At 40.6% G+C, this 21,139-nt stretch overlaps 1 protein-coding gene across 4 annotated transcripts in view; it reads left to right on the top strand.

Annotated features, from left to right (window-relative positions):
* SPECC1 (sperm antigen with calponin homology and coiled-coil domains 1) overlaps window positions 1–20,453 on the top strand; it is a 91,544-nt gene extending 71,091 nt beyond the window's left edge. For all 4 annotated transcript variants that reach the window (XM_065694426.1, XM_065694428.1, XM_065694427.1 and 1 more), the window contains 5 exons: window positions 185–335; window positions 1,574–1,676; window positions 17,369–17,485; window positions 18,329–18,388; window positions 19,120–20,453. In XM_065694426.1, coding sequence (XP_065550498.1) covers window positions 185–335; window positions 1,574–1,676; window positions 17,369–17,485; window positions 18,329–18,388; window positions 19,120–19,209 — 521 coding nt within the window. In that variant the 3' untranslated portion in view covers window positions 19,210–20,453. The remainder of the gene's footprint in view (window positions 1–184; window positions 336–1,573; window positions 1,677–17,368; window positions 17,486–18,328; window positions 18,389–19,119) is intronic.
* Window positions 20,454–21,139: the final 686 nt, after the last annotated feature.

Below are 21,139 nucleotides of genomic sequence, written 5' to 3'. Positions count from 1 at the left end.
TTCCTTGTTATGATCACCTCTAATCTGCTCAAGGTTTCCTAGCCCCATGTGTGTTTAATGAACAAATGAGTGCATTTGTTTAGAATCAAAACAACTCACTGCATATTGTGTGCTGGGTGGCAGGACAGTGATTAATCAAATTCCTCAAGCTGCAGACTGACAGGAGTGTTTTTAATTCCCACAGACCTTCTGAAGGGGAGAAATGAAGAGCTGAAACCAGACCATTACCTGCGTAAAAGCCCCTCCCTGGAATCCCTGAGCAAACCTCCTATGGCCTTCAGTAGCAGAATGCTTACCTCTACCCCCAGCAGCTTGAAACCCCAAAGCAAACTCAGGTACCAACTGTTTCCTAGGAAAAACAGCACACAGAAAGATTGAAAGCATTACCTGACACTGCTGGATGTTTTAATCTGGTGGACCCCTGTCTCCAGTGGAGACTCTGCTGGCTACTCTGTGCAGTTCAGAATTACCAGGCTGTAGCAGATCCAGATGTCGTAATTCAGATTATAATGACCAAAGTTATGTGTAAAATGAGCAATCATGGTAAAATGAGGAATCATGGCAAAATGAGGATAGCAAGCTCTCAGGAGCCACTAAATTATATACTAGAATTCCATCATGCGTATGCATGGTCTTATTGTAGCTTTGCATGTTCTGGTGAGTTAAAAGCTAAAAGATTTGAGGTCTAAGGCAAAGGTGAACACATAACTTTCTTCTGTCTTGACAGAAGATGTATTTTCTTCTGATCTCCACAATTACTTCCAACAGTAGAAGCTGTAGAGTGGAGACAATGCAGGTGTTTTGTGTTGGCCTTGACTGCAATACAGGTTCTAGATTTCTCATTTTCATAGAACCATAGAATCATAGAATAGTTAGGGTTGGAAAGGACCTCAAGATCATCTAGTTCCAACCCCCCTGCCATGGGCAGGGACACCTCACACTAAACCATCCCACCCAAGGCTTCATCCAACCTGGCCTTGAACACTGCCAGGGATGGAGCACTCACAACCTCCCTGGGCAATCCATTCCAGTGCCTCACCACCCTAACAGGAAAGAATTTCCTCCTTAGATCCAATCTAAACTTCCCCTGTTTAAGTTTGAACCCGTTACCCCTTGTCCTGTCACTACAGTCCCTGACGAAGAGTCCCTCTCCAGCATCATTTTATTCAAGAACTCATTCTGCAGCAGCGCAATTGGATGTGAATCTGCTGTTACAGATTCTTTAGATAGCTTCTTTCCATTTTACACTGTATATTCCAATTTTCAATATGTAAAGCAAGAGATTATGTGAAAATGTAAGTGGAGTTGATGAAAATAATAGCAGAAATGCATGGTTAACACACGCCATCAAACATCCATGGGCTGCTGGTTTTTCAGCTTTTTGTATGCACTAACTGAATTTGTCACATTTAAGGGCAAATACAGGATGCAAGTTCTGAAAGCTGTTACGGTTTGGTTTACATTTAGGGTTTGTGCTGCCATTCTGCTTTGTCATGCAGATATTATTTACACACTGGTAAAGAATAAGAGACTTCAAGCATATTTATCTATTCTGTTTGCTTCCCTGGATTAGTGTGGAGAGAAAGGATCCACTGGCAGCCTTGGCTCGAGAGTATGGTGGTTCAAAGAGGAATGCTCTGTTAAAATGGTGCCAAAAGAAGACTGAAGGTTACCAGGTAAGGGAATAGGTGCAATTTTACCTTCCTCTGGAGAGTAATTAATCACTTCCCTGTAGGTGCGCAGAAAGCAACATCACTTCAAAGAAATATGTGTATTTCAGTCTGCTGATTTTCATGTTTACTTCTACTGGATGTTTCCATCCTCTTCCTTCAGATTTCTTAAACACTGGAGTCCCCAGTATTACCTTTTCATAAGTAATTCATTTACAAAACCCAAAATACTGCATCAAAGGTTGCTGATGGTTAGAAACAAGAGTGTATATGTGCAGCAGCTTCAATTCAGCATCCATTTTTGAAATTATATTGTAATATTTTTCTGTAAGCTTCTGTGGGCATTGTGCTATTGTGAGAGTGTTTTCATTGGTCATTTCTGTAAAAACGAAAGAAATACTTCTTTATGTGGCCTTTGACCAAACGAAGTTTGCATCTTGGAGCCCTGCTCTTTCGAATCCCCTGCAATTTAACAGGGATTTTACAAAGCAAGTTTTGACCGCTTGAGAATGGGCCATTTCTTTGCAGAGTGAATCCAGTTCTTATATGGCCATTGGTGTGCTTATCAAGCTCTGCCTGGTGTTTGTATGCAGTTGAGTTAGGCCTTTGATTCTGCTTGTAACTGAGCTGTAGAAGGCAATTACAGACAATAGCTCATCCTGTGATATATGCTGGGTGTGCAGGACAGTCTTGGTTTGATATAATGCTGAGATTTTTCTTTCGTAAGAATAATATTATTTGTTACTTGGAGCAGAAGACAAAAGCCGTTATCACCACATGATATGCACCCTGGAGCAAGTCTTTAATAAAAGCAGAGTCCATCTTTTAAAGTAAATAATAAAATACTTTTTTTTTTTTTTCTTCACAACCGGCTCTTTATGAAGCATTAGCTGCAGGGGGCAGGAGTTCAGAAGAAAAGACAGTAGCTTTTCCCTTTAAATAAACTGAGCTATAAAAGCTTGAGTCATTTCTTAATGCTGGCATGTAAGACTTGCACCAGTTTCACAGGACAGGTATCAGAAAAAAAAACTTTTGATTTTAAACATACCTTAGAAAGAATAAAACCAGGGTTAGCATTTTGCCCCAGGTTCTGTGAAACTGCCTAAAAGGCAAGAGTGCTGTCCCCTGAAACTGTATGCTCTAGGCTGTGTTGATTTGTTTTGTATCTCATCTACTAAAATTCTCCTGGTCTTGGATTTGGAAGTGTGGGGGAGCAGTCATGTCCAGTCCTCAGAAAACAATTTATGAAATGCAACTTTTCCAAGTCTTAACTCCTGTTAAGCAAACCCATCTCGAGGAACACTTTCTCCTGACAGTGTTGCTCTTTTTTGTTTCAAATGGTATATGTGGTGAGCTTCTTCCACTTCTCTTAGAGCAGTGTAACTTTGAGTTCACTGGTAGAAGTGCTCTCTGAGAGTCAGCCTGTAGTGTTCTTTCTCTGATTATATCCAAGTTGGACTAATGTATTGCTTTTAGAAATTATTACGTGGCTTTGCAAATACAGAGGCCTGTCCCAATTCTGTAGGTACCAGATGGGCACTAGAAGTGACAAGTATTCACTCTGTGGTAGAAAAGAAAAGGAATCTTGTTTTTCTGTGCTGAACCCAAGTAGTAGAGCTAACAGTGGATCAGATAGCAGGCCACCCAGGAGGTATGCAGGCAATTTGGGTCTATTTGTTTTTCCTTTTAGTATTAGTCTCTGGAGGAAAGTATGTCCAGGCTTCAGAGGACAGTGGAAGTCTTTGCTTCATATATGGCTGCTGGCGTGTTGTTGCTACGTGACTGTCCAGATGATGTTTCAGGACAGGCTTTGTCGGTTCAGCTCCTGCTCTGATGAGGCTCTTGTTCTGTTCATGGCTGTCCTCTGTCATTACTCTTTCTAAAGCAGCAGAATGAGTTCTCAGCAGTTTTTGAGAACAAGCAGGCAGAGCACTGACAAACACTGTGTAATCCAGGAGAGCCTCAGAAGTTCAGACTCTGGTGTGGTGAGGGGCCTTATTACACAGAATCATAAGATCTCAGGGCAGAAATTAGGGGGAGATGAACCAAAGAACAAACATGGTATTGATTTATGGTGAGAGTCTTGCCTCTCTATCTTCACTGCTGCTTTTAGAGGCATTATCTCTTGGACATTCTTCCTCAGATTCTCTTTCCATTGCACTCTTTGTGGTGCATTAACTAACTTTTCTTGAACTTGCTTTTCCCAGACCTTTGCACTCTTAAGATAAGGCTGATATTAAACTCCACAGGGAGTTTTTATCCTTCTTGTGTACAAAGAACTGGAGTGAAGTAAAGAACGTCATCCTCCTTCCTGCCTTCCTTCCACTGCAATGGTGGGAATGAGGTAATGAACTCCACTGAGCAGAATCCCAGTGATGTGCATAACTTCTTTTCCATCAATAATACCACTGTCTACGAGGCATCATCTGTGCAAATCCCAATATAATCTGTCTGTCATGTTCTATCATGAAGCCCAGAACCACACATAACTTTGGACACAAACTGTTTTCAGCTCTGTGACATAGCAGAATGAGGGAATAGGCAGCCAAGCAGCAAGTCTTAACTTCTTTTTTTCAGTGTCCAAATGTACTGCGTTTAAGGTTCAGTAACAGTTCCTGATCTGAGCTGGTGAGGAAGAGGGAGATTCTTTTATTTAAATTATGAAGATAACAGATTTTATTAAATAGTATGAACAAAATGGATTAGAATAACTGATATTCTCAGTAGCAGCTACTACCAGTGTCCCAGATTCCTTGAAGAAAGCTGGATTAGTGACCTAGGAAGGTATCTGGGGATAAGACCTAGGTACCAGCACACAAGGCTCCGCTTTTTAAATGCTTTAATCCATACAAGGCTTATCCTATAGATAGAAATTGACATCCTGCTCCTGACATATATTATAGAATCATTTAGGCTAAAAAAGACCTTAAGGATCATCAAGTCCAACTGTAAACTATCCTTTCATTGACTGCAATAGGAACATTCCCTGGCTTTGAACTTCAGCATGTTCCCCAGGAGGCAATCTCATAAAACAAGAGAGGGACACTGGAGGGAGCTGAGGGAAATGCAGCACAGATTAGTAGTGGCCTGGAGGGGATTTTTTGTGATTTTAAAAAAAGAAATTGAGTGAGTTTACAGTAACTGAGTGGAAACATGAAAGCATCGATGTTTTTCTGATCTGCTATGTCATTTCTAAGATCCCTGTTTAAACAGTGAGTTGATACCTAAAAGATGTGAGTGGATGCAGAAGAGAGAGTAACTAGAATGTGAATCACTAGAATGAAGTGAAAGTTCATTTTAATGACTGAGAAAAGAATATGAAAGTGGGGTTGCATAAACTGTGGCATAATGAGTGGTATTGATTTCAGTTGTAATTCAGTGCCTAAATGAATGTTATCTGGCATTTTGGCCATCCATTTTGAATAACTGTGCAGGGGAGGTGCTAAAAAATTCTCTGCAGTAAAAGGAACTGTAGTGAAATAAGACTTTGGGTTCGGTGGCTTTGTGCAAAAATTTCTTTCAGGAAAATCTCCCACTTAAAAAACCTCAACCCTAATCTAATGTATGGTTCCCTAGAAGAATTGTGACCTGGCACATGATACCTTTTGCCAGACATGCATAGACTGTTCCTTCTGCTTCTCTGAATCTGTTGACATCATGGTGTATAATGCAGGGTGATGAGATGACCAGATCTGAGAACTGCTTTTGTGGCTCTGGAACTCAATTACCACAAGTCCTTTAAACCACAAAGCCTGCTGAGAGCAAGTTATTTATGTTAAAATAGCTTTTTCTCTGTTGTCTTGTGGGTTTTTCTTTCATCTATTTAAAAAGATTATGCATCGTAGCAACACTGTGAAGTAGAAATTGGGTGCCTCTTTTCTAATAGACTCTTTTCCTATGAGTCGTAACTCCTGGAAGCTGCTGAGAGTCATTCTTGTTGCATTATCACCTTCCATAATCATATCATTAGTGACTGTAATGTTATTTAAGTGCCCTGGTTCTGTTTGCTCTCTGTGGAGACCATTTGTCAAGGGGCCAAACCTCTCTAGATTAAGTCTATTGCTATCCACAGATGTATTGTGAAAACACGGAACATCGAGAGGCACTTAACCCATGATCATTAGAACTGAGGATTGTTGTTTCTGCCACATATACCCTCTCCAGAGAGGGGAGGGAATTGCTACCATGTTAGTGAATGTGTTTTGCTTAAAAGAACTATTTTCATGGTTTTTCCAACCTCTGCACATCATCTATGGCACAGAGGAAAAGAGAACTTGAGACCAACACTTTTCTCCAATGCGCAATCATGATTATTCTTTTTATCAAAGTTGTATTTGGTTTAACAGGCCCCGTTTGGGATCCACTTGTTGAAGAACCACTGTCTCTTATAGTAAAGCTAGCTGTGCAGTTGTCTTAAGTAGAGGAATGCTAAATAGAATGAGACAAGGAATGTTCTAGAACTGTCAAAGGGAAATGGCAGCTATAGCTCTGAAGACTTTTAAATTTCACATATTCCTGACCTGTGCATTGAAGCCATTGAATTCTGTCATTTCCCTGACGCCTGACAGCATCAGTACACTGATTTATTGATGGAAGGCAGCAGGCATATTCAGGAGAAGAAGCAATGCTCCCTACTAGCACTGGCACCAACATCAGATGGCTGATAAACTGGTATTAATCTTATTGGTATTTGCAGGACGAGCCTTGGAGCGAATTTCATATCATCTGGAGGAATCTCAAGAGCATGGGGAAACTGCTAACCAGAGCGGTTTTTATGTAGCTTTCATGTTGTGCAAGTAGTTCCTGGAGAAAAGAATTCCTTTTAATTATCCTGCGTAAAATACACTAGTAAATATGAGCAAAGCTAGAAGAAAATGATTGATTTGTTTCCATGCCTTATTCGGAGTTACATGACTCTGCAATAGGTCCCAGGAACACTGCAATTTTAGAAAGCATGCTTAGGAGTTTGTAGGAACTATTTTTAGGTGACACTCTCTGACATTGTATTGTTTAGTCTGAATTAGCAAAATACAAATATCTGTATGCCCCACAATTCTGAATATTTGCCTCAAAAGTTGTGATTCATTATTTGAAGCTTCCTTTTCACAGTATCACAAGTAGTTTTAGGGCATTGATGAAATATCCTGATGGACACTGCAGCCTCCATAGTTTCCAGAAATGCAGACTGGCATTAAGAGGAGTCTTAATACTTCAACATTTGTCTTTACTGTGTGTTTTAATAGAAGCGCCATTCCTGTATAGTGCCTTAGCTGTTCAAAAAGAACGAAAAAACCCTACCCTGAAGTATCCCCACTATTATGCCTATTCAAGCCTTGAGAGATAGCAATAGGAAACAAATTACTTCCAAACATAACCTAAAAGTCCTTAATACTTAATGCTTTTACTTCAAGAAGAGTAAAGCTAGTATAGCAGACTGTGTAAAAGTTAGTGCCTCTGCTTAGTGCTGCATTCTTCAGGTAGCAAAGATGCAAAAGCTGAGGGGGAAAAAGGCTGTTGCAGTGTTTGCTGTTTGTAAAGTAATTATAGCAAGAGACTGGTTGACTAGTGGTTTGGCAGTGGATGTAATATAATGCTTTTTACCCTTTTGTTTTCAGTTTAAACTCAGACTAATACTAGCTTTTTGTTTATGAGTTTGTGGCTTTATTTTTCTCACAGGAATTTGCATTCCTTTTCTTTCTGTGCTAGACAGTATTTCCTCCATATCCTCTTTGTTCTCAAGCCTTATTCCGTGATATTATCCCCTGCTTTTTCTCATATTTTTTGCTTCATTTGCTGGCTGGATGGGGTCCAGCATAGATTAAGTATGGCCCAAAGATGTACAAATGCAGATAGGCTGATGAGGATACAACATACTCCCTTTGGTCAAGTGATCATGGGGCCATTGCGTTCTCATTAGGGAGGTGGACTCTGCTGCATGAATAGCCAGCCAGGATGCCTGGTTTTTGACTGCTGATGCATTAAACAGCATCAAACAGTGGGGACCTGCTTTATAGGAGATCAAAAGCTCCTTCGTGGCCAGTTGTACATTAACATGTACACATCTGGTTTCTTCCTTATTCTGGAAACTGAGGGTTATATTTAGAAAGAAGAAGTCAGTTATTTCTTTGCACGTCATTCGTGTGGGTAGTTGACGTTCTTTCTTCTTAAGCAACTACTGTCTCAGTCTTTAAGTCTTGACCAAGCACTTTGCCTCACGTACACTTCAGTCATGCACTGTCTTGGACCACAGAGAGTGAACAGACACATTGCAAATGCTACCACAGTCCTCAGGGTTAGTGCTTAGGTTGGGAGTTCCATTAAAAAAAACAAAGAGCTGAATGGGACAAAACCCAGGATCAGTCCTCCCAAGCTCTGCACCTGGGTTTTGGCTTGTAAAACAATCGGTCAAACACTTCCTTTGACACTAGTATACTGGAGCTTAGTTTTAAAGCCTTGAGAATCCCAGCACAGCTGTTCACTGTCCTAAAGAAATACAGGGAAAAAAACCAAAACAGTTGTTTCTTAATCACAAGATGTGCACTTGGGTATGAGGGTGATTCTCTTATCCTTCTCTACATTACTTTTTGTGTTTGTGTTAACAAGTAGTATAAAACTCAGTGTTTCAAAATTGTAATCTCTGTCTGTGTATCACCATTAACCAGGTTTCTATGTAAGATTTAGCTAGTTGGGAGAACTAGATAAGCAGCGGCATTCCATAATTCAGCAGTAACACCGAGGAGGTTTTCTGGCCACCTTTCCAACTGAGGTCTTCCAAGCAACAAGGACAGGAGGTAAATCCCATCAGCTGTTAGTCACAGTTTGTGTGCAGTGTGGAAAGGCTGGATTCCCAAAGAACTGTGATCAGCAGCAAAACATCCCAGTTTGTGATGTAGGTGAAGAAAAACACTGAGCAACCCCTCCAGGTTTCAATAGCAGCCATACATTCAGTCTAAGCAGCATTCAGGGCAGACTCTCTTCTGGGGAGCACTCTTTAAGATTTCCCTTCTGCCACACCAACCTGTGTGCTTCAGATTAGAAGCTGATGGCCAGAGCCTGCTGAGCGACCAGGAAAAAGCTGTCTGTCTTAATATTTGCCAATACCATTAATGCAACAAAGTTCTCTGGTGGATAATGAAGCTTTCCCCAAAGCACCAAATGCTAAGCATATCCCTTTTGTTGCGGGAGGGTCCACATTGCTTCCGAAGAGCTCTGCATCCACAGTACTTGTAGCATTTCGACATTTAGAAGTAGGCTATATGTGCAATGGGTTTTTTCCCAGGAAGTTAAGACATTCTGTGAGCTTCTGAGAAATGGGTGAAATTTCTGGCTTTTTTTGTGCTTCTCTGATTTTTGCCAAAGAGGAGGTGGTTGACTTCAGAGAAACTTTTTCCTATCTATGCAAAAGCTATAGGGAGTCTTGGATAATAGCTATTGAAATAGGAAGGGATTATCCTGTGTTTAAATAAAAATTGACAGTAAGTTGGTCAGGAATTTTGCTTCCAAGTCTGCTTTGGACCATCTTTGTGACCTTGTCAGTCTGGCATATTATCATTGCCTTGATTTCCCCAGCTGTTAAGACATAGATCATCATATCCTATCACTGAATGATGATGAGTTTCAGTAATATTTGGAAAGATCCTTTCATGAAAAGCAAAAACTTGAAAGCTTTTAATTAATAAAATATGGGTCCAATTTTGGCCAGAATAAATGTTTTATTTTTCTAAGTAAAGCCTATTATAGCTGAATGTGTACATGCAGTTTCTCAGTATGTCCCAGCTGCATCCAGCGTTGGGGCTGCAAAATAAATGCAGCAGCCAAATTATGGCATGTTGGGAATAATCATGTTGATTACCAGTGTGCAAGCCCCCTTCACAGTGATGCCAATGCATAAACGTGCTTCTCCACTGCAGCCAAATAACTTAAGCCAAGCTCTACCTTTTTTCACATAAAGGGCTGTATCCTGTAAACAAATCCAAGTCTCTGGATTGGAGGGATAAAATAAACGCCCATGCAGTGCTCTCATGCGTAACTTTCTATCCTGCTGGGTAATTTTAAAAATAGCATTTACATTCTATCCATCCCAAAGTCCAAGACACTTTCCTTGTGTTGCCTGGATGCAATGACAATCAGTGAAAACACTGAATTGATTGGTCACCAGCTGGAACAGCTCCAAGCTGGGAGTTTAACTGGGAGAGAGCTGAGCCCTGTTGCCAGTTCCATGAATATCTTTTACTGTTGAGACCTCTCCCCACCTTGTTCCCATCCTTTCCTGTGAGCCTGCTGCAGGCTGCAGCGTACCTCTCTGCCCAGGAATTCCAGGACATGGCTAATCTCGGAGCTCTCAATACAGATAATTAGAAATAGCTGTGGGAGCAGTCAGTGTAGTCATTAGCAATTCTGCACCAGGGCTCCAGCCAGGAAGTAGCAGTGCTGCTGGCTTGGACACAGAAGGGAGCTACTTCCTCCCCCTTCCTTCCTCTCTCCTTCCCCAGAGTATCTGTGTGATCCTTGGAGCGATGCTGCTGCATCTTCACTCTCGCAGCCTTGGGAATGAAGGAACGCAGCCCAGTCTATTTCTTCTCTATGGCATTCAGCAGTGGTGTCATTTATGAGCTGGTGAGGAAATTGATGGAAGTGTTAGTTGTGTAGAAGCAGGGAGTTGTCTTTCAGCAGGTGAGCATAACAGGTATAATTTATCCTGAAGAGCAGAAAAGAGATGCGTAGCAAAAATAAGAACTCATCAATACCTAATCTGATTATTATAATCAGGAGAACTTGTTTTTCATGGTGTTGCTATGTAATGCTCTGCCTCTCTGTATATAACTAACACTTGTTTGCCCACTCACTGTGACAGTGGTGTAAATTACACAAGTACCAGTCACATTTGGTATATGTCTTTTGTCACCATTGCCTCATATGTACAATGCCTTGTGAGACTTTCAGGTAAGGTGACTTTTAGTAATGAGGCTGTTGTCATGGGGTAATCTGCATTCAAACCAACTCATGCTATTTGCTAAGAAAGCGTCAAATACATTCACTGTGTGTTATGTTCATTGTGCCAGCAGCTACTCTTAACCGTTGTTCACCAGAAGTTGTTTTAAGAAGTGAAATCTTATATATAAAAATGTCACTGAAACACCAAAAATGTGGGCAAAGTGCAGTGAAGTGTTTGCCAGTCCGCACAGTGCTGGGAGCAATGGATCTGATGAGCATGACTGGATGCTATTTGGCTTATAAGGGAGGTTACTGATATGTATAGTTACAGCCGTGATTTCAGTATCATTAGTAACTGGGTTTTACCTTGTAAGCAGAGGAGATAGGAGGTCACAATTATTTTGTCACATATGACCTTAAATATCTCTCATTTGATGCTACTTCTCTTTTTTTTATTCATATGAAACATGTAAGTATAGCAGCAGCGCATCTCTTTTGTAATCAAAAGACCAGAACCTACTTTGTGGAGGTCATGAACCCCCTCAATACCTCATGAAGAAAGAGCTGAGTGGGTGACAAATGGTAAACCCAAGGCAACACCCGTGGCAGCAGTTGGAGCAGGGGGCAAACAGAACCAGAGAGTGTGATGGGAAATGGCGTTTCTTTATGAAAAGGAATATAGGAAATAGGGTAACCTTTAAAGAGCTGGCACCAATTCCATATCATTTCACTGTGCTGTAATTACATAATTCAACAGCCTTTTCACAGGGTATTTTGTACCTGAGCTATGTTGTGTCATACATGTGTAATCAGCAGTAAGACGCATGACTTACTGACGTGGCTGGTAGAATTAGAAATATGGATGATGCAGACAAAAACTCAAAGTTTCAAAGAAAGGTTGAAACAATTCTTATGGAGACTGCAGCTGCCTGAACCATTTGAACTAGGGATATTAATACAGCCTGGAGGATAGAAGGTCGTTTGGCTTCCTTCCCAATCTTGGCTAGCTACTTAATCTCTATACAATACACAGTATTGCTGTTCCACAAGTTATTCTGGATCTTTTTTTTTTTTTTCTAAATCAAGAGGCATTATTTTCTGTATTCCGTTTAAAAGGAAAAGATTTGTAAGGGAATTCAGAAAGGTTCCTGGTAGTAGATTGATTAAATGTGATGTGCAAATCACTTTAGGCTTGCAGCTACCCATTGAAAATAGCTGTGTGCAATTGTCCAAGTCATCTGGGTGCACCCTGTAATTACAGAAGAATCCAGGCAGTCTTTAATTTTAGGCATTCATGCCTTTCATCCGTGTTAACTGGACCTGACCACACTTCTAATCGCCTGTATTTCCAATAGATTGTCCAGATGTTTCATGGCTTTGCTGGAGCATTTTAGATGAACTGGAGCGTCTTGTTTGCTCAGGAGGTTAGTTCATGCTAAGAGGGAGCCGTTCTTCACTTGTATTGCTTCTTAGGAAGTGTTTAGAACTTGCCTACCCAGAGCTCAGAGCCTGTATGCTTCCTTTGATAGAATCTCTTTGGCTGAAGGCTGCTAACATGTTCCCAGACAATTAAGGTGTAATGAATCAGATTAGATTTGCAGTTTCATGCAGCTGTTGATAACACTGGGTAGGTGGAAATTGCCTTTCAAGGTACCTTGATCAGATTTTACATTAGTAAGGTCAGAGTTTAGATTTGCAGAGATGTGGCTTATGAAAAGGAGGTTCCTGATCAGATATCTGTGTCTAAATATAACCATGTAAAAATACTGAGCTGTGAGACGTTTGCTCTGTGGAGATGTGGGTCTCTGGTTAGTGATAAGCAGGACAGATTGGAGAAAGCTGAGCCAGTTAAGGGGGAGCTGCCATTAAAAACAAAGCCATTTCCTCTGGTTCATCCAATATGCTTATTTTAACTAGTTCTGCCTTCAGTACTTAAGTTTATGTTCTGTACGTGTTGAACCTCAGTAATAAGCCACTCTGGCATGTTCCTGGTGTGCTATACCAATGACTTCTGAGAGGCAGGGGGGTATGTTGTGTGCTGAGGAGGAAGGATGGTAAGAATGATGCTAAGGTCATATACTGCAGGCTTTCTTCCACAGAGTTCCAGGCTACCTTCAAGCTGATTCATGTCTATAATTTATAATTCTGTCTTATAGACAAAATTATGACTCAAAGCCATTGCTGTGGGCTCAGTAACAGCATAGTGGGAATATCTTGTGTCAGTATTTTAACATCCTCAGGCTGTAATGAAGAGCATATGATGTCATTGTTGCTTTTTACTGAAGACTTGGAGTCAAAGATCTAGTGAAATCTAATGGGGTGGTGCTTTTTTCCTCAGAAAAACGAGAAATTGTTTTTAGTGAGAACGGATCACACGCTTTTCCCCGTGTGTCTTTACTGTGGCTCTCATAGCGAGCTGTTATCTATGAGCAAAGGTCCTGTTCCTGGGGTGGGCTGAGGTTAATGGCTTGCAGGTGTCTATAGTGTCTTTTAGGCTTGGCATGCCACTAATATCATAGGCAATACATTTCCTCTCTAAACACCAATCCTGTTTTTTTCTTTGCTTAATGTCAGGTACTTTAATATTCATAGAAACGAGCCTCACTGGGTACTTAAGTACTTTCAGATAACCACGCTCCCTGGTGTGCTTCCGGATCCCAGTCTCTTAATATTCCCAGTGCATGTACAGTAGTTCACTCATGAGCTTTCATTTTAAGTGAATGAGCTGTTTTCACTCACAAGAAGCCTGGGAACTACACTGGAAATTGTTTAGGCTTGACACCCGTTCTCTACACAGCGCCATTGTCCTGGCAAACTTTGTACCCTCACGTCTTTCCATGATCCTTTTGCCACTTCACACAGGGTATGCAAGGATGGTTATGTGCTCGTGTCACAAAAACATCCCTCTTTTGGCCTGACTCACTTTCTGTCAAGATTTTTCAACTACATCACCCCACCTTCACAATTAATTTCTTAGCAGCACCATGGAAGAGATCCAGGTCAAGTGCTGTGTGACATGGATACGATATGTCAGCTCCAAAGGAAGTTAGTAACCCAGAGCACTGCAGGCCTGAGCTACTTGGCACCCCTTAACCTGTGGGCCAGGGGTTAATCTCTGGTTCAGATGCCTTTAGCATTGTGGATCCACAATGTTGTGCTAAAGATAGACCTTGGGGCACTAGTGACCATGAGGCACGCTGTGACCATAAGATGGCAAGTTTTTCTCCCTGCCTAACAAGCACAACAGCTCAGTTTGATCTGCAGTCCCTATTCCATTTTCATATTTCTTCCTACGTTGATTCTGTGTACACACTGTTTGTGCATCTTCCTCCTGAAGGGTGCCATCCTATATAGGTTAACTTCTAGGTCTCCCCATGTGAAACCACACACAGTTCTTCAGAGCTCAGCGTGGGGGTTCTGCTCTAAGCACACTGGGAGACAGAAATCACCAAACTCCATCCTGCAGCTTGGAATTGTACGTTAACAACCAGCATGTACACAAATAGCTCCCACATGTTTATGGACTGTGTTGTGGAAGAGAGGTGTGGCAGAAAAACTGAGACAGGTTCCACTGCCAAAATAATCAAGACAAGTGAATAGTTTCCAAGGTGTTCATTCCCTAAATTGTTTTCCTTGTTTTCCTTTTTTTTTTTTTCCTGGCCTCAACAGAGCCAGAGATCTGAGAAATCAGAGTGCCTCTATGTTGATTTAATTCCTCTTGGTGCGGTGTAGTGGGGAGGTATTACAAGTGAAGTTACATTGCAGCAAACCACAGAAGATCGCTTTTCATTTACCATGTCCTTATATCCCAAACTGAAAAGCAGTTAACACAGAATCCAAGATGAAATGCCAGAGACGGGTTCATGCCGTGTATGAAATGGAAATGCATTTGTTTAGAGGAAAAAGCCACAATTCACTGATGCTTGTTGGATGTGAAAATGGCAACTGAGTGGTTTTGAGTATGTCTAAGTGTTTGTTGTACTATTAACTAAACAGTTGAGCTGAACCTTGCGACATTCATTTTGGGTTTGCATTTAAGATAAAAGGTCAGATTTGAGTTAATGTTCTCTGTTGTCTGGACAATGCTGTTGGAGATGTGTGGAATTTTGGACCTAGTTCTGATTTTATTATAGGCCTTAGTACTTTTATCTCTGGGTATTGTTAGATAGGAGGAAGGGGAGAGTTTTAGGTGTAGTTAAAACTGCAAAGATGAGTAAAATTATCAAACTTATGATGGGCTGGTGAAATACTGTAGGAAAGAACAGGTTTGCATCTTGCATTGCTCTATAATAATAACATAATGAAAATGAGAGTTGGATATTATGTTCGCACACAAACATGACTGCCTTTTTGTCTAGTCCTATTGCTTAACTAAGGCTTTGTTTATTCCTGTTTCCGTGGCGTTTGGCGGGGGGATGCACACAACCTCCACTTTCCATTTCTATCATACAATATAAAATGAGAATATTGGCATTTGATGGTCAGCTATTTGCTGATTAAAATAAATTGGCCTCAGTAAAAACACTTCTGTAATTTGGCAGTTGATCCTTTCCCACTAACTGCAGATTGATAAATAGTAACTTGTTTATCTGAAACATCAAGAAAGAGTAATCCAGCTTTATCTAATTCCATAGTACAAAGTTGGACTTCCATGATGCGACTTTATGGATGAGGCAAAGCCAAGACAGCTTTCAGAGAAAAGTGGTTTCTTCTTGTGATGGTATTCAGCCACTGTGTTGCTTTTCTTTTATCTCCGCTGACAGATGTTAATAGAACAAAACTCATTGTGGTGGCTGCTGCAGTGCGGTAATGTCTGCTGTTGATAGCCTGCTTTCTGAAACCATTACACTTGTAGATTTATTACAGCCAAAGTATTTTAAACTGCAGTATTCTGTACTGCTTCGATTTGAGTCATGTTTGGATATGGACATTTATTACTAATCTGAAATCCTGTCTGACTGGGCAAAGTCCAGGTTGGCCAACTAATCAGTGGAGCACCGTGACAAGTATATGCTAAAATACTTCCTGTCTGGGTTTGCGTCTGCGCTAGCTGTTACATGAGAGGTGCAGTAAAAGCTTTGTCTTTTGGGGAATCTTGAAAGAAACTGGAAAGTAGCTAAATAAAGAAAATGAAATTTCAGAGAATCTGAGTTGAAGTTGAGCATGCAGGAAGGGTAGCTCCAAACCTGCCGTAGCATGAGGTGGTGCAGTACCATCATGTCCTGGAGCCTTTGGTGCTCCAGGAGCTCTTACTTTTCAGAGGAATATCACTTAGTTCACTGATCTGTTTTTTAGCTGGCATTTGGAGTTACAGCTGCTACAACAGAAGCAAAACTTAACTGTGAGAATTCCTTAGTGTGCTGGTATGGCCAGTCAGTGCAAACAAGAGCAGCAGAAAGGTCACCTTGTTCACAGGATCAGAGCTGGGCCACAAACATGTTTAACTACAACTGTGCCTCGCAACAGAATCCCTGAAGAACCTCTAGTGATGTTTGTATTTGAAAAGAGTTCTTCACAGATGGGCTGAGTTTAAAGTACCAGTTTCTGTAATCGCTCTAATCCACCTGTTGAACATGGCAAGTTCTAGACTTAAGTTGTCATGAGTAGGGAAACTGGGTTTCTTCTGTGCCACTTGAGTGCATCCTTATAATAAGTTATGTGACAAAGAAGAATCCTACCATCTAGCAATAAGGGGAAGGAAGATGAGTTTTCACCATTTAAATTCATAACCATATTAGACTATTTCTTTCAAAGCGTTTCTTTTTCACTGCCCTCCTGTTGGAGCTGGGAAGGTTGCTACAGACAAATTTGGGATTTTTCTAGCTCAGTTCTGGGATTTCAGTTGGGTGTTTATTAATATATCCATGCTCCCTGAAACATTGCTTCCTCGAGCAAATTCAGCCTTGATGGAAATGTGTGAAGACAAGATACAAGGTTTTTGTCTGATTCTGTTCCATGAGGATCCTGTTATTGTACTTGTTACCAGTGACACTGCCACATTTATTTGTCAGTGACTGTGGCAGTAAGAGATTGAGCATCAGGAAAGTCCTCTTCTCTCCTAAGTACTTACAGCTCATTTTGTGAATTAGGATAGATGATTAAATTCTATCTCTCAAACTTCCCGTTCTTTATCTGCATTTTGTTAAGTGCTCTGTGATATACAGATGAAAGATGCTGCATTGATAAAGAATATGGGAATGCAGACATGCATTCACACAGATGACCGCCAGCTGGGCACATCTCTTGGAATGCATCTCTTCCAATGCCCAGCTCTCAGAAAGCTGCCCATTCAGCCATCGCTGTTGCCACATTTAAGCCTTCCTCTCATGTACACAGAAGCACATTCTTTATTTAGGGCTTGAGGACTATGTTAGTATTTCATCAGTTTGATACAACTTTTGATAAGTGGATAAATCAAGTCATAATTGTTAATTACATGTTCTCATTAAAGTGTGTTGATGTGTAGTATCAGAAAGACAATGGTGGTCAAAATACGCTGATTCACTGCCTCATTGTTCTACAAATCCATCCACTGTGAAAAACATTTAACTCCATAATAATCCCTTATCCAAGACTTGGAAACTTGCCATCCTATATGGTATCTTTCTACTTTACTTAAAAAAGAAGGGGAGAATGGAAAATGTAAACCTATGTTCCTTTAATACTCTGAGGTTTTGGTGAATGAGTGCATAAAAGTATTGTTGGGAGATTTTGTTGTTGTTTTGTATAGCACTGCTCAGAACGGTTCATGTTTTCTGTTACAGAACATTGATATTACCAACTTCAGCAGCAGCTGGAGTGATGGGCTGGCCTTCTGCGCTCTCCTGCACACATACTTGCCTGCACATATTCCTTACCAGGAGCTCAACAGCCAGGATAAAGTAAGTTTTGTTGTACCTGCTCCTACACCGTTTGTAGTATTCATGGTAAATACTGTCCATTTTGCTGGATATGTAGTGGAGACACAGTGTTGCAAGGTCTTGACTGATGCAAAAGAAATAGATGGGAGCAACAGTAGGAGCCAAGTGTCATTTGGGAACCTACAGAGCAAACTGACTGGATGAAAAGGGAAAGGAAACCAACAGTGAACTCTCAAAGAGAAATGCAGGGACTACTAGTTAAAGAGTTAGTGACACGTCACTGGAATTCAGTGAGTGCTGCAGATAAACCTGAAGACAGCATCCCTTTGGAAAGGCTAAAGCATTTCTGGACTCCTGAGTTAACAGCACATTTTAAAAGTGCTGGATCAGTAGGCAGGCAGACCATTCACTGAGCTACTTGGACAGCAATGTATTTAAAAGTCTGACCATGTTAAGACCATCACAAAGAGGAAGAACCTGGATCTGCTTAAGACAACTAGTATTACAATAAGAATTATACTATATACAGGAATGTCATATATTAATTAACACCTCTTCAGAAACCTTTCACTCATAATAAAGACAGAACCTTAGTGGCTTTTTTTGCCCAGTTGTAATCAGTTTCACAAGAACCTATTTGTCCAAAACAGAGGGCTGTAGCTTGGGCAAAAGTAGATGAGCTATTCAAAGACAAAGAACTTTTTTGTGAGCATACCTGACTAATACAAAAGAGTATCTATGTGAAAGTACTGAATCTAGTGATTTTCAAATATACCTGCTCATTTAAACTTACTGATTAACCAGATAAAGGTAGAGTTCAGGATTCATACTTTGATGGTAACCCTTTGAACTTTTGTTTTACAGAAGAGAAACCTGCTGTTAGCATTTCAAGCTGCTGAAAGTGTAGGCATCAAACCCAGCCTGGTGAGTAACCTTCTTTTAGCAAGGGAAGATATACTCCATACACTGTTACAGAGCCTTTGTTGCCATGTGGCCAGCCAGCTTGCACTGAAAATGTTCAGAGTGATAGGGAAGGCAGTGGCACCATCTCTGAAAGTCTGTAGAAAGAAGAGTCATAGAATTAATATCATTTGAAGGAACTTCCAAAGATTGTCGAGTATTGAAATAAGAGTATTGATTATGTCTTCCTCTTGGAAGCCAGTTCCAGAAGATTCCTACTTTCAGGAGCAGACTTGCCTGTTAGACAATTTTCTTTTGGTTTAGTGTTTTAAGAAACAGAAAGATAATTAGTATGTTAAGCTGTTTAAAAAGCCTCTTCCAAAATCAATATGATGAAAAGGAAGAGATCAGTTTAATATGAAAGAAAAAATATTTTGGGGTCCATAAGATAAATACAGAACCAAAGACATTTGAAGAAGCAGCGATTTAAATAAAGAATTGATCTTTGATTGCAGATGGAAAAAATCTTTTCAGAATGTAAAATGTATATGGCTGTTTAAATACTTTTTTAATGAGCTTCAGAGGTGCACTAGGCCAGTAGTCATTCCCATGGGCTTTTATACTGTATGTGGCTTTAAGCAGCTCTGAAATGGCAGTAGTAGTAGTAAACAACAGTCACAGCTACGCAGAGGACCTTGTTGTGTTCCCAATAATGGTGCTTGACTACGTTTTGTCAATGTGTCTGTCCTGTGCAGGAACTCAGTGAGATGATGTACACAGACCGCCCAGACTGGCAGAGTGTGATGCAGTATGTTGCCCAGATTTACAAGTACTTTGAGACCTGAGACACAGAGCAAGAGGTGGACAGAAATGGGGAAGAGAACAAAGAATGCGACAGATGCACTCGATCACTTTAAAAATCCACTTGCTCCTCTTCCACAACCAGCCTAAGCTCTTAGTTTGAAAGAAAGCTCTTCCATAATTCTGATGACGTCTGGGACTACAACCAAATAAATATCCATTGTCTTATCTACGCAAACCAAATTAATCTGTAATTTTATTCCCATGTGGAAGTTGCAGAGTGTTTTCAAACACACGTGGGATTTTCTGAAGAGGATCCCTTGTGCTAAACAATGTTTGCCTCAAACTAGACTCCACCAACAGGAGACCTGCTACAAAATGAAGATCTAAATCAATGTGGACTATGCTGGTACTCAAGGGAGGCTGGGAGATTCATGTTAATACAAAAGTTCACAAAAATGCTCTTCTTGCCAAAACGTGCTTAACTCATCCCAAATATGTGTTGTTTTCTTGCCTCCATGTATTTTATAAGACACCATGACAGATGCACATAAGTGTGTAGAACCTTAACCTCAGTTATTCTCACACACCTGATTCAGTAAATGTACTAGTGTGCTTGTCATAGCTTAACCAGCAGGCTAATAACAGGGTTATTTGTAACTCAGAAACCATGTTCTGATCCATCACCAGTTAAAGAACTCTAAAAGAATCCTGTTGGGTGCTGGGACTTCATTTCAGAGCAAACAGAAGTAATTTCTGAGGGAAAAATAGGTTTATTGGTACAACTTCATTACTTGATTACTATGGGAAGCCAGAGCTTGTTTTCCCAGCTGACTGTGCAGGCACAGTTATCCTAGGAATATTGCAAATGCAGTTTGCTAGCCTTAGTCTGCAAGGTGCCTGTAATCAGGTGATGACTAAGCAATACAGTAACATCTCAGTAGTATGTATTTGTGTGGATTGAGTGGAGTAGCTTCTTTCTTCTGTGTTGATCGTGTATAATCAGCACAGATGTGTAATTGCTGTGTAGAGGCATGACTCCTGAAGCATCCTGTGCTCTGTCCAATAAAATATGGTCCACAGGGCACTGTTAAATGCTTGGAAGTGACGTTACCCTGTCAAGGAACACAGCAATATATTAGTACTGGTGGAAGTTGCAGCTTCACAAAGATTGTAACTAGAACCCTTCTATGTGTCATGGAAATCGTTAAGGTGCCAGAAAATAGCTTTCCAGCTCAACGATACTGTTAGGAAAATGTCTGAAAGATACTGTTAATTTCCATTATACCATTTCATCTCATGAAGTTAAATTTTCTGTTGGTCTCCAAGGATAGCAGGATCAAAGAGGCTGCTTGATTTGTTCTCAGAGCAGGTCTTGGAGAGTGGGCTTTGTACAGGACCTCTTAGGAGCCTGTCTAGCTGCTTTAGATAATGCTGGTAGAAGAAAGTTGGTGTTTAGTTAGCATTTTTAACCCTGTGACCAGACTTGATGCTTTGTGGATGTTAATTATAGGGAGCTAGGGACAATTTCTCTCTTACAAAAGAAATAATAGTGTATGCTCACTGCTCTTAACTCCTGAAAAAAGGCTCGTGAAATAGAAACAAATGATTTCACAGAAGAAACTGGGTTTCAGGTTTTCTGGGGCTTTCTTTACAGGCAGCTGATCTCAGCCTCTGGCTTCCCCACAGTGCTCTGTTGTTTGTTTTTCTTAGTACTATCTAATTAGTAAACAACCTATTTCAGGCTTTGGTTTTCTCACAGCAAAATACAGGATTAAGGGATAGGTGATAGTATTGAACAGAAATGAAGCTGGAGGAGTGCAAGGAGAAAAGCATCTCTTGCTCTTAGTTTTAGTCTGACATTTATTCTAATTCATTACCCCCAGGAAAGTCTGATTCCAATCTTTTGAGTCTGTGTGATAAAAAAGGACAGTGGCAAGCACTTACGGTGCCCTTGCACTCTTTGTGTCATCC

The sequence above is a fragment of the Lathamus discolor genome, chromosome 14, assembly GCF_037157495.1.
Source record: "Lathamus discolor isolate bLatDis1 chromosome 14, bLatDis1.hap1, whole genome shotgun sequence".
Taxonomy (NCBI): domain Eukaryota; kingdom Metazoa; phylum Chordata; class Aves; order Psittaciformes; family Psittacidae; genus Lathamus; species Lathamus discolor.
This window is presented reverse-complemented; position numbering and strand designations above follow the sequence as displayed.